The sequence below is a fragment of the Aythya fuligula genome, chromosome 8 (assembly GCF_009819795.1).
Source record: "Aythya fuligula isolate bAytFul2 chromosome 8, bAytFul2.pri, whole genome shotgun sequence".
NCBI lineage: Eukaryota > Metazoa > Chordata > Aves > Anseriformes > Anatidae > Aythya > Aythya fuligula.
Window position 1 is genome coordinate 31,319,101 of NC_045566.1, and position 13,798 is coordinate 31,332,898.

The 13,798-nt window shown below is 35.9% G+C and overlaps 1 protein-coding gene across 4 annotated transcripts in view; it reads left to right on the forward strand.

The window, feature by feature from the left end:
* Positions 1 to 13,798, forward strand: part of EVI5 (ecotropic viral integration site 5) — a 74,819-nt gene that overhangs the window by 52,139 nt on the left and 8,882 nt on the right. For all 4 annotated transcript variants that reach the window (XM_032192649.1, XM_032192646.1, XM_032192648.1 and 1 more), the window contains one exon: positions 1,471 to 1,566. In XM_032192649.1, coding sequence (XP_032048540.1) covers positions 1,471 to 1,566 — 96 coding nt within the window. The remainder of the gene's footprint in view (positions 1 to 1,470; positions 1,567 to 13,798) is intronic.

A 13,798-nucleotide genomic window follows, 5' to 3' on the forward strand; every position in this document is an offset into this window, starting at 1 on the left:
TGAAATGGAAAAGTCCATTTCAAATGGAGATAAAGGATTTAGATTAATGTTTCTCCCATGTACATTTCTGCTGTTGCAAGAGATACAATCCTTCTTGTCTGGAATCTTAACACCAATGAAGCCTTTTCTGTGTATGAATGTAAACTGCATTATTTTTGGTCTGCAAGTTTTGTTGCTTCTGCGTCTGTTTGGATTTCTCAGTACCAATACTCATCCTTATAAAGGGAGATAAGCTTTGTTTGCTTTTTTTATTGTTGTTTAATCTATTTAGCATGGGAAAAATACTTGCTACTTTTTTTTTTTTTTGGAAATTTGAGCCATGGATTGCCTAGGAAGCAAAGTTTGTGCAATTAATTTAAAACATGGTGTAACAGTGCATATGTGAATTAACAGTGAATATAAGAAAGTCATTCTAGTAATGTATGCTGTGCAAGAAAACGTTTCTAAAAGAGAAATTGCTTTGAGTTTGCCAACACTTAGACTATGCAGGGTTGTTCTCTTCATTCAGCAAAACGATTTTGGAATGCAAAATACTGTCCTGATACATATTTGTGTCCTGGTGCTGTTTCAGGGAAAGCTATCTGTTAAAGATTTTGCTTTGTCTTTTGAAGAACAGTTGACACCTCTCATTCTACAGGGTATTTAAATTCCATTTGCAAATAACTTCAAGCTTCCCTGTTGATTTTTTTTTTGCATTCTTCAAGCATATGTAGAGATTCAGCAAAATGAGCTACAGGTAGAGAAGCTAGATCTTCTTGTTATAGATTTCTGGTTGTATGTGATTTACAGTTAGGTTAAAGACTTGCATAAAATCAAGGTGGTTCTACCTTCCAAAGTTGATAGCTGCTTTGGAAATTATTCATTGGAGGGTAGAGGCACACATTACAACATACCTACAGATGCTGACTTGTACCTAGCAAAGTGCAGACATGGGCTACTTTCAGAAAAGAGTTCTCTGCAGCAGGTGGTTATCTTTCTGAGATCTGCTAAGAATTTGGTTTAGTCATGTTAGGATTCCCTTTAGAGACAAGCTGAAAGCGTTGCAAGCTTTCACGTTTCAAGATGCTCAAGAAGATGTCATTGGCACTTAAGAGCTACATTAGGTTGACAAACCTCTTCATCCCTGACTTTTTTTTTTTACTTGCCAATTTGTCATTATACCTCTTACAGCATTGGTAATAAAGAACATTCCTTTCTTCACTTTTGCTCTCTGGGGTTCCTACACAATAATTATTTTACTTGGCAGAGGAGCCCTTTTCATACAGTGTTTCCCAGGGCATCAGCTTGGTCTGTACTACTTATACCTGCTGGTAACTTCAACCAGATGCAAAGTGCTGGATGGTTTGTGTGTGTCCGTGTGTGTGTGTGAATGTTGTCTGTACGTGACAAAAAGCAAGCAGTTAAAATAGAATTTTAATATACCATATCTGTGAACAATTTGAATAAGATTCTTTTTTTAAATCAAAACAGAAAGAAGAAGGAAAAATTCAAGGGCAGCTTAATAATTCTGATTCTAACCAGTATATCAGAGAACTGAAAGATCAGATAGCCGAGCTGCATCATGAGGTAAGTGATAAAATTCTAGTGTCTGATCACTTGCACCTTTTGCCACATTTTAAACGTAGCAGGTCTTGCTTTTCTAGTAGCTATCATAGCTTCAGAACCTGATTTTGCCAATGTAAATTATTTTAAATGAATAAAATTAACTTTTGTATATGTCTTGCCCTTGTATCCTGGGATGTAAGAACAAAAGTCTCCTTAATTATATGACTTGATGTTAAATGAGACCAGCATGTTCCATCTTGTTTTCTCCTTAATTTCATGAGCTGATCATACATTGTGTTGTGTTTGCTGCATTCAGAGCTATGTGCATGAAAATAAGCCCCTTTGTCTTTATTTATTACAGCTTTTGAGGATAATTCAGTTAGAAACTAAACAGCGTTTGTACAAGCTGAAGAGTCTGCGGAGATCTTTTTGTAGTTGCTATTGTGAGGACGAATTTTATGTGGTAGCGTACCAAGATTGCTTAAAAAGAAAAAGGATGCTTGCTTAATATCAGTTAACAGATTAAGTTTTAAACTGCCAAAACCTTTAGCCTATGAAATTTGTCTTCAGACTTCCTTGCTTTAATAGCTGTAGTAACTGTCTCTTAGTTAAAAAGATCAGAAGGTCTTGATTCCGAAATGGCTTGTGTAACTGCTGTGCTCACTGGCTCATTTCAGTTTGTCCTATGTTGTGAAGAAATATCTTTACTTAACACTGTTATGTGCAAAATGCCCAGTCATCTTTGCAATTTAGCATGTTTCTATATGCATTCTATTAGACAGCTCTGATAGTGTAGCTTAAAATTATAGTATTGTAGACAAATACAACCTATTAATTTTGTTTGTCTTTTTGGTTTTGTTAACTAAGCACATCCTTTCTTGAAGTGTAGTTACTGTTTTTGGAACAACCCTAGTAGATTCAAACTCTTACGACCCATCCTTTGAGAGTTATAATATAGCAGAGGAATGCTGTCTCTTCTATAGATAGAAGATAGTCTCTAGGGCCATCAGTCCAGCACTTCTACTGATCACTAAGCTCACTTAAAAAATAAATTTAAAAATCAATAACCTGGCATTTTCCATAAAAGGACTATAACTAGCTTGCTTTGTATGAGAAAATTGCTTGTAGAATTCCCAGAAAGCCAGATAACTTGTGTATTTTGCATAATGAAAAAAATAAAATAAACCTGTACTGATTCTACTCAGTGTAAATTTAAAAGATTAAAAAAAAGCTTTGGAGAAGAAGTAGGGTTACCGTTGGAAAGCTGTTGCATAATTTTCTGTATACAAGCAATTGTCATATGCCTGTCTGAGCAACACTATTTTCAGGAAGGCAAACAATTGTTTGTTTTTATTGTGAACGGGTTGGAAGGAAGGTTAGGCTCAAAAGAAAAGGCCAGCTAGGGAGTATATGAATCTCTACAATACTAGAGTTCACATAATTCCATGTAGAAGAGCATTTCTCTCCCAGAGGTGCACTTCGTTATGGCTTACTGCTTACCTAGTTTCGAAATTAAATTTTAGGAACAAAATATCTCATTCTAGAATATATAGAAACAGCAGCAAGAAACCCGTATATACTAAGCAAATTATAAACTGATAGCATCTGTGAATGCTTCCTTACAGTTTCTTTAATCCTGAAAGTCCTTGTTTACTAATCACTTTTTTCTGTACTTTAATATATCTAGTTGTCTAGTATTTAAATAGAAACTTTAGAGGGAAAGTAACAGTTCAGGCACAATCAGGCTTTATGGACGGAAAGTAATATTTAAGGCTTTATTTTGAGCATAACCCACTGGGCTGATTTTTATCATAATGTAAGATTAAGTCTGAAATGTAGGTAGTATTTATGGGTAGGTTGATTCCAATGAAGTCTTTAATCAACATAGCTGCTAAGTGAGGAACTTCATTTGCAGTGTTTTCTGGAAAAGTAAAATTTAACTGGCAATAAGAAGAGGCAAAAATGTTTGCTCTCAACTGCTAAATGCTAGGACTAGTATACTTCAGTCATTACCAATTAAAATAAACTAACTTTATGAAATCTACACTGAAATGTCTTCATGTGTAGCTCCATTAATGACCATACTACTTGGCTGCTTTTTTCATTCTACTTTTGCAAAAGCTGGGACAAAAAAAAAGTTATAAATAACTCTGCAAATTCATCTTCCTGAAGACATGGTGATAGGCTGACTGCAGCCTCCTAGCTGGTTAAAGGTAAAAGGCACTGGTAAAGCAGTAGAGTTCCTAGCGACTATATGGAGTTAACACTTCATATATTTTACCTGCAGAACTTTAAACTGGACACCAAGTAATGCAAAAGTTACAGTTGGGTGAAGTGACACAAGGTTCTTGGTGATGCCAAGATACTTATTGATGATTCTGTTTGTTGAACGCTTTTCCTTGCTGAACACTTCTTGCAGTACTGAATTCTTACAGAAATTTACATCAGAAGAATTGCAGGTTCTCAATCTGAATGCTGGAACAAAATAATGAAAAATCATGTATTGAATGAATACAAGTAATTGGAATGAAGTCCATATTAGCCTTCTGACAAACACCTTTGTCTTTGGCCAGAAATATGAGTGCATGTGTCCCTATTATCAGTGGAACCTGGAGTAGTGAGATACTCTCCAGTGTTTCTTACTGGAAACCTTTCACTGGCATGATCACATCACAGGATGGAATTAGAGTGGGGCAGCAGGAGTTGGTTATTAATGCTGCCTGGGGTCTCAAGCTGAATCCTCCCAGTGAAAAGTTGGGTTGTGGGTGTGCTACTACAGAGCAGGAGCAACAGGCTGCTGCTGATATGGTACATCTTGACTTTGTAATGGAAAAAAGTCGACACCCAAATTTCAGTTACTATACTGGAACAGGTGAGAAAAGTAACCCAAATAAGCTATGTTATCAGAACTCTGCATAGAATGTAAGATTATAGAATTTATCTTTTAAAATTTTTTATTTCCAATCCTCTGCCTTTTGTTGCCATCTACATAATTAATTTTGGCGTGTCTTTTCTGACCTCTGACAGGCTGCAGTTCCTGTGAAGCAGCTTTATTACTTGTCATTAAATACAGTAAGCTTGGTTCCCCTGTCTTTGGCACAGAAGTCAGATCAGATGAGTGTCATTTGACCTTACAATTTAACCTGCTCTAAATGATGTAATGCTAATGATATAAGTTTACAGGCACTGCAAGATTTGTAACGGGTTATGTATTGTCAGATTGTGTACTGAGTGCTTGTACTTCAGTAGTGTCCTTTGATTAGACTCTGAGGTATTAAGTAAAAGCATTTTCTGTGAAACATTTTCACTATTCAAGAAATTGTCTCACTTCAGTAGGTATCATGGAGGTGAATGGTTAATGTTTGTGGGGGGAAAATACATGGAAATGTTGAGCTGCTTTATTTTCCTTAATGGAAATTCAAAGGGCTTAAGGAAAACTGAAATCATAAACTAGTCCTTGTTCATTTCAACATAAATCACATAGTGGGAGGAAGAAAAGGGAGGAGGTACTTTGTAGTTTGCCACTTTTTTTATTTTTAATTCAAACTGAATGAGATTAAATGATTTATAAAGTGCTTAAGTTCTGTATTTCATATACTATCCCTCTGTACATGCAGTATTTTATATAAATTACACAGCAGCTGTGTCTGCTTCCTGTTGGATGTTGCAAGGCTCATATGTGTTACCTAGATTACAGGAGTGGTACAAAAGATTAGAATTGACATGCTTACCCACAAGCTACACTGGCAGACCACAAGACACCTTTGGAGACAGAAGCAAGTGGTTTCCAGTCTTACAGACTTTGTGATTTAGGACTGAAGTGCTTAAGGTTAAATTGTATTCAAAGCAAAACTGTGTAAAAACTTGTCCTTGTCATACTGCTAGCTGATTTTTGTGTCTCTTGCAATGTTTTAATGAGTTTGTTTTGCTGTTAAATTTCAGTTTCTTTTTTATTAAGTCTTTAATCTTAGCACAATTTTCATAATAACCTAAATTCTTCCTAGTATGTATTCAAATACAATGAAGCATGTAGCCTCTACAATTTGGGATTGTAGAGCATTATTCCATGCTGTCACTACTGCATGTTGTACATATGCATTGGGGGATAGCTTTATGAAGGAGAGCAGCAGCAGACAGAAACTTACTGCTTCTTTCACTCAGTATGTGTTCTTCCTTAATATTTGAGGATCACTGAGAAGAGTATAAAACTCAGCATGCAAGAATAATAGAATGGCACTGAATGTCTAAGGGGTGAATAATCATGAGATTTTCTTAGTTGCCAATGGAAATTGTCATTGTCCAGGAGAGCTCCAATTTCAGTTTTCAAAAAAGTAGCATTCAGTGGACCCTCCAAATACTAGAGTGTGTCTGAAATTTCACTTCTAAGGTGCTGATTTTGCTCACTTAGTTTTCTTAATGCAGTTCCAATTATTTATTGCAGTATAAATTTAGGCATATAAAAGGCAGGAGTGTATCTGATATATTTAAAATCATTTTTCACACTTATCTGTACTTCAGGGATCTGGTAGTTGATGAATAAGGAGCATTTACTCACTTCTCTCCAGTGCAAAAATCAAGATCCTCAAGTGAAATGGGGGCAGGGATAAATTCCTGAAGTTGCATAGATGCCACTTGCATCACTGAAAAATGAGCTACTTGCTAAAGGCCAGGGAGAACGTTCTGGGAAATATTGCTGTCTGCCTCTTATTCTTTCTCAGGCATTTGCTATTGACCAACATCAGAGACAGGATATGGAGCTAGTTTTGCCCTAACTGTTCTTCTGTAATGATATATGTTTTTAACAAATAAATACTTGCAATATTTTGAGATGAAGGAAGGATGAGATAGCTCTTGAATATAAAAATCTTATGCATATGTTTTTGGTGTTTGAATGAAAAACAAAATCCTGATACTAGCGTGCCACGAAGGTTAAGTATTCAAGAGGTTAGAAAACCCTCTGCGAACTGCCCTCAGTATGGCTGATGGAAAAGAAGATGACAGATGCAGCTAGAGCATTATTTTCCAAAATGATTTTTTGAGGTTTTTAGAATGGTAACTTCAAGGGAAATTCTGGTGATTAAATTCTTGCATATTGACAATGCAGAAAAAGGGTTATGTTTGTGTTTTTTAAATTTCTCACTTTTAGTATCTTGAAAACTTGATGGCTTCTCAAAGAAGTAGTGACCACTAGTTTACTACCTTTCCATTCCCAGAGTTTTATCTCAGAATGGATCTGATATTATGTTGTAAGAACCTAATGCAGTTAGTAAGGTTGTGATACAGGTGTTATCTCATGGTCTGATCTTGTTCCTGGTGAATTTGCATTTTAAGATTCTCTTAATGAAAAGAGATATAAAAGTTAGGGATTAAATACTATGCTTTTAAAAGATTTTGCTTATGTGATAAAATTGAAGACACTTTAGGTAATTACTTTGAGGATAAATAATGCATAAGATATGACCAAAGGAGTAATTGGTAATATGGCTAAAGCTACAAGTTAAAGCTACATCTTGCAACTTAGGGTAGCTTTCTAGACTTACCACTGCTGAAACTAAAATGGAGAAGGGAAAGTACACTGTAGCCATCAGTGTGAAGGATGAAGAAAACCTGCATAGGCCACATAATACAACAACCAAACAGAATTCAGTGTGCTGTCAGCTGCAGGAGGAAAGTTAAACCACATTAACAGTTCCTTTGGTCTTAAATACCATGAACTTGAAGGTAAGCTCTGTTTAAAAAGTGCTCGTTTATTTCCTCCTTATTTTTATTTTAGTGGTTAATCTTAAATCAGCATGGTACAGTGAGTGGTTCTGGTCCCAAGCACAGCTTAGTTGTTGTACAAGCAACTAAATGACGACTGTGTTAACTATGGATGAGCACAAAATAACACTGCTGTTTGTGGCCAGTTGATTAGCATGAGATCGGTTGATCACTCCTAGCAAAATTCCTAGCTCCTGATTCTCTCAACAATAGCATCTGGCTTTGGTGGTGGCATACCAGCAGGGAGTATTATTCCTTTCTTCTTCATTTTGTTATTAGGTTGTCTTTGAGTCGAATTCAATGCTTAGCAAATCAAATGCTCTGTAATCTGAAACATCACTAGACTACATTCATAAGCAGGGTAAACAACTGAGCTTTGTTCTGCTGTATTTAGGCTACTGTCATCCAGCTACTCAATTTGGATGTGCCTGTACTGCTTTACTGTCATAAGTGACCGCAGTGTGGACACATCTTCCACCCATTCAGAGCTTTAAAGGTTATACATAGCTTTGGGTGATGGACATAGAATTAATTTCTCACAGTTAATCCTTCTAGTTCAAGCTATGAGAAATAAAGTTCTTCACTGAAGACGTATTTATAAGGCAATGACTTGCGTGCATCAAATCATATGAGTTAATGAGATAAGATCAGACTTATCAGCATTTAGATCTTGGAAAGAAATATGTAACTTATTTCATTAGAATTGGGGTGAGAACAGCAAGTCCGAAAAGGCTTACTATTTTTCTTGAAACATCCATAGTTGGATATAATGCTCTTCTACTCAGTCTCATCAACTTACTTCCCCTCCTTGTCTCCTGGAAATAATGAGATTCATGAAAGGTTGGAAGCGTGCTGCTTACTGTCCATGGAGTATGCTGTGTACTGTCCAGGCAGATATGTATTTGGCTTTTTATGATTGTCACTTTTCATGCTTGCTTTCATAAAAACAGCCAATCTCTAAGATTTCAGTCAATTTCTACATTGTTCTTATTTCAGTTTTCGCTAAAACTAGTGCTTGTTAAAAGTACTGCTTGTTTCTCAATAATGACCAGAATCACATTATCACCTCACCTTCCAATAGTTCGTTGTACTGGACAAATGCTTTCAAAATATGTTTCTCTAAATGTTTTCTTACTTGATAAGAAATGCTGTCCCTGAAAGGAAATATGTTAACCCTCAGATTTACAAAGCAAGTGCTTCAACTTGTGGTAGAAGTTTATAGCACAATAAATCATGTGCTTTTCTTCGACCATATCTTGCAAGCACAGTCGGACAACAGACCATCAGATTTTCCCTCCCCACAAGCAAAGTTCTTGCAAGGCTGCTGGACAGCTAAAAATGTAGTTGCTCTACTAGTACGTGTCAAAGATAGAGTCTCTGTGCTGGCGGAGTCTGATTTAAGTGGTTGTGGTCAGTCTGAGGAACCTGTGATGTGATAAGATAGCGTTTGTGAGGTCATGTGGTTTGCAAACACCCAGTCTAATGTAGCAGCTTTGTCTACACATGATAGTTAAATATATACTGTATGCTTTAGAAAAGTGAATTGCTTTATTTCTTCATTTCAGCATGTACTTAAGAATCAAAGATGTTATGCTGGCTTGATAATCCCCAGACTGTTACAGAAGGTGAGACTGAACAGATTGGGAGACTTAATACTTTCCATTACTTTCTCCAACTTAGTTACCCTGTTCTTCACAAAACAGCTGGCTTTAAAGACTATCTGCCTTAACTAAGCAATGAACAGGCAGAAGTTCTATTGCACAGTGGAATCTGTGTGTGTATTTTGTGAAAATCAGTTGTTTATTTTGATTCATTTTGAATGGGTTTTCATAGTTAACACAAATATCCTACACTTGTCCAAAAAGCATGATTGATTTCATAATGATGCTACTCTGTTCCACAAACCTTTGGCCATAGACTCTACCTTCATCTTCGTATCAGCTACATGCCTCTCAATAACATCTTCAATAAAATAAGTGAACAGTGTAACCAAGAACAGTGATGCAGTGTCACCTTAGAGCAGGTATGAATTTGATTACTGCAGTAGGACTAGAAGATGAGGGCAACAGTTTTAGATATGAATCTTAACTGTTTCACTGCCACTGACAGATTCAGTGATCAAATGAAGGCTGGTGACTGTTCTCTGTAGAAACACTTCCCTTTTTTTCCCCCTGTTTGTATCCTACAGTACCTGAGCTTCAGATTGGTCTTGTGGAGAAATATACTAGTTCTTGATTGCAGTATTAGAACTGAATGTAGCAAGCTGTACCTAACTGTACTCCCTGTTTAGAGTTTGGATTGCCAAAGGAAGTGAACTGATTATAGGTAACAGTATTTCATTATCATGGCAATAACGCTGCTCTCCTTGCATGTTGCTTAAGGTGTGTGACCTCTCTGCTGTACTACACAGAGCTTTGTCAGGACCTGTACTGTGCTGCTGCTTACAAATCAAGTTCTGTTTTTGGATTGAATAGAGGGAGGGATTGTGGTCCTGGTTTGAACTTAACTGAGTAGTTGCTCAGTTAAGATGGAAAGATGTTGCATATACAGTGGTAACACAGGTGCCATCTATTTTTTACTTGAGAAACAAGCTCAGGAGAAGAATGCTATGTATTAGTGTGTTTGTATGTGGAGCAAACAGTGAACATGGTAGAAACCCATCCTAAAATTCCCTTACTGCTCTCAGAATAGCAGGTAGCATGGATAGAAGTTATTTTTGCCTCTGATCCATGAAATTAAAGTTACATAGTCTGATAAAAATGCAAAGGTTAACTCCTATTTTAAAAGGACAGAGTAAAAGTGCGAAATGATCATTTCCTGTAACTGTACCCATTATGGGTACATTTTCAGTCTCTGTATCAGCCAGTACATTCTAGTTAACACTTGAAGTTTCAGTAATTTTTCTATTTATAGATGTGTGTGCTCTGTAGGAAGAAGGAGCAGTGAGATTTAAGTAGTTCCTTGGATATAAGTCTGTGATAATTGCAGTACATTCAGTGTGATCATGCTGTTTTAAATTATTTTTGTTGCTATGTCCTCACTCCAAATAAACACCTTCATTAGAACTTCATGTGGGAAGAGTTTCTGGGAACTTTCCACCTACCTGCTAGCTACTTACAGAAACTTCTCAGGGTTAAGTCAGCTTAACTTTTCTGGAATTATATATGATCTCATTAAAATAAATTTGGCAAGATCTTAGAAAAACACCCTGAATAGACGAAATCTGACTTAGAGTTACTGAAGACTGATTTCTTTTGAAAATATTTGTAATTTAAAAGTTGGTTACTTCCTTAGCACTGTTACTATTTCAATTGCGTATTTGATACAGAACTTCAAAGTTTAATTTGATTATACGGCAGTAGATCAAAAACACTCTTTAACCATATAGTGCAGTGATCAAAAAGTCATGACCTCCCATTGATCGCTTTATTGGTTTCCTGTTCTGATTCACTGGAAACCTTCTGGTCTGAACACTTGTTGCTAGTTTTAATCTTTGTCACGTTTACAATACAGCAGACTCGTCTTTAGTAAAACTGATATACAACATACATTTAACATATTTCCTTTTGGCTCAAGAGCTCTTTGACTGGTAATACTGAAAAAAACACTTTTTATTAAAAAAAGAAAAAGGCAGCAAATGTATGCTTACATTCAGAGCAATATAAAGTACATAGTGGGACAACTAGAAATGACCTTGCTTTAATGCATTAAAACTACTTAATAGTTCTTATTTCAACTTGCTGACATCTATAGGGATTTTATAAAGCCTTTTGTACTACAGTAAGACTGAATATGACTTTTAAAGAGGCAATTTAAAACAGAGGCCACATTTTTTTCTTATAGCACTTAAATGAGCCTGAAATGACTCAGTCTTGGAAATTTCTTGCTGCTGTTTTGCTTTTTCTCTTTTGACACACTGCAATGGCTTGAACTCTGTTTAGTGATATGGTCAGCAAAGCTCATTTTTGGTAAATAGTTCGTGTGCCAGTGTTACTCTGCTTTTTAGAACGCATACTTTTTAAAGGATCATCCAAAGGTAGTTCTTTGTTAAAACTGCAGAACACAGATAATCATATGAGCTTGGAATAGAAAGAATTAATGACGAGTGGGGAAAATTCATCTAATATCGTGATACCTTTATGACTGTTTTTAATCCCATCAGAGATAACAAAAAAAAGTCACTGTGGAGACTTTGGGCTTTTAGCTTTTAAGAACAGCAGCCATATTGGTACAACTGAAAAGGTACCCTGGGTCCTTTCTAGTAAATAACATTGCCATTCATTGGTGGTTTAGGTATGGGCCCACATGAAGTTATAAGGCCTGCTGTTTAGTGTTCACTCGTCTCTGATTAGTTTCTATTGTTGCCAGTTTCAAGGTGTTTTGCTGCAATTGCTATAACAAGTTGGTAGGTCATACTGAAACTATTAGACTGAATTCAATTTATAAACTTCAGAAACAGTTGTACTGTTTTGAGATAGTATGGATCAGGAAGTTCAGACACATGAGACCATGGAGGCAACTGGATATAGAGAGATGCAGCATCTTCCTACCATGAAGTTATGCTGCAAGTTGGCCTTCTTTAAACCCTTATGCCTTACTAAAAGCAACGTGAAATTAATTTCCTCTATCTGCTTCTTTCTGCACGTCCTAAAAACCATAACAAATCAAATGGAATTTTCTCTAAGATTCATTTTATTACATTTCAAAATGAAGAGCCAAAGAATTTTTGTCAACTGATTTTTATCTTGGTATGTATGTTATAAACATTATAAATTTATTGGGATGGGCAGATGAGGTAATCCCAATAGGCAAACACAGTTAGAACTCATCAATACAAAGCGGGGTTAATTTTCTACAGGAAACACTTATTAAAAGGAAGACTATCTAAGAGAAATCACCAAAGTTTTCCTGTCTAGAATCACTGATTTTTATTAGGGTCCATTGTGGATTGTGCAAGGTTCCCACTTCAGTTAGGCCAAACTCCATCCCAATTAAATGGCCAAATGTGCTGAGTTCCAAACAATATTCAGCATGCTGGGGTACAGTTGGATTTTCCTACGCTGACTGGCCAACAACATAGTTTCAGAGAACATTGCTAGACTCCCTAAAAATCAACGTTTTTGTTGATCTGATTAAAACTTTTGTAGTGTGAAATTTTTTAGATGAGTAAATTAATTTCTACATTTAAAGAAATCCAAATCAAAGCTGTTTAAAATAAATAATTAAAAAATAAGTAAAAAGTCTCCATGATAAGGAGAAGTTTAATAGGGTTTTATTAGCTTAGTAGCAAAGAAAGTAATTTTGCAAACAAATTTTGAAACTCTTATTGATGTTATTTGTGTGGCATGATCAAGATATTTCCTGCTCTAACTCATAGTACATAATGCACTGTTCTTAAACAGGAATTTGAATTTTTTTCATTTTTTGTGCAATGATTTTTTATTCAGTTATTCAATTAATGCATTAAGTATTGATTTGTACTGCCTTGCAAACCTCACTTTTAGGGGTGGAAAGGAGGGGAAATCAAAGACAAGTTGTAAAGTTATGTAATAGTGATTCCAATCTGATGTGATGGTGATTCCAGTCTGCTAGAATGCAAAATTATGTCAAGCCCCCACCCGTAACAATTCAGGCAAACTGTACTATTTGTAGTTTAGGTGAACTACAAAGGGAAAATAAGTGTTTTTGTCCAGGCTACCATTGTATTAAAATTTCTTCAAAATAGCTTTCCAGTCTTTTAATGGATTTTCAGTCTCGTACTTATGTTTGTGTCTTCAATGAGCCACTAGAACATGTTGAATGATTTGCATTTCAACAAAATCTAGACAGTCTCCTAGGTGTGTATTTAAGAATTTTGACATGAAATTAAACCTGAGAGAAAGCACCAGTAAATACAACAGCATAGTAACACTATTTAAGAATATACTTGTCTGTTCTGTCCATTTCAAGTCAGATCTCAAGCTAAAGCTTTTTTCCTATAGAAGGAAATCTGAGACGACTCAAAGTTGTTCTGGAATAGTCTGAATAGCTTAGATCTTAATATTTTAAATGAAAACTGTCTGAAAACATGCAATGAAGATGTGACTTATTTCCTGAATTCCTCTGTTAAGGATAGCTGTATATCTCCTTCATGTCTGCATCAAAGTGAAGAGGAAGAAATTTATTGTTTCTTTTTCTTTTTTTTTCTTGTTTTTACACATTGCTTGCAAATCTTCTGAGGTGTGCAAAATGTATTCTAACTGCTTCAGTTTTTAATCTAGAGGTAGATATGGCAGTGGAGAAACTGAAATGGCTTTTGTAAGAGAGAGAGGGATGGCTATCTCTAGGTTTTCATATGGATCTCATGGAAGAGAGGCCCATACAGTCTCTCTCAGCTGCTATCTTTCAAACAGCAGTCCCTGTTATTAAGGCCTCTTCCTCAGGAGGAACAGCAGTGATTGGATAACTTGAATAAGCAGAGTAAACAAGTTCTTGTGTTCAGCACCTGTCCCAG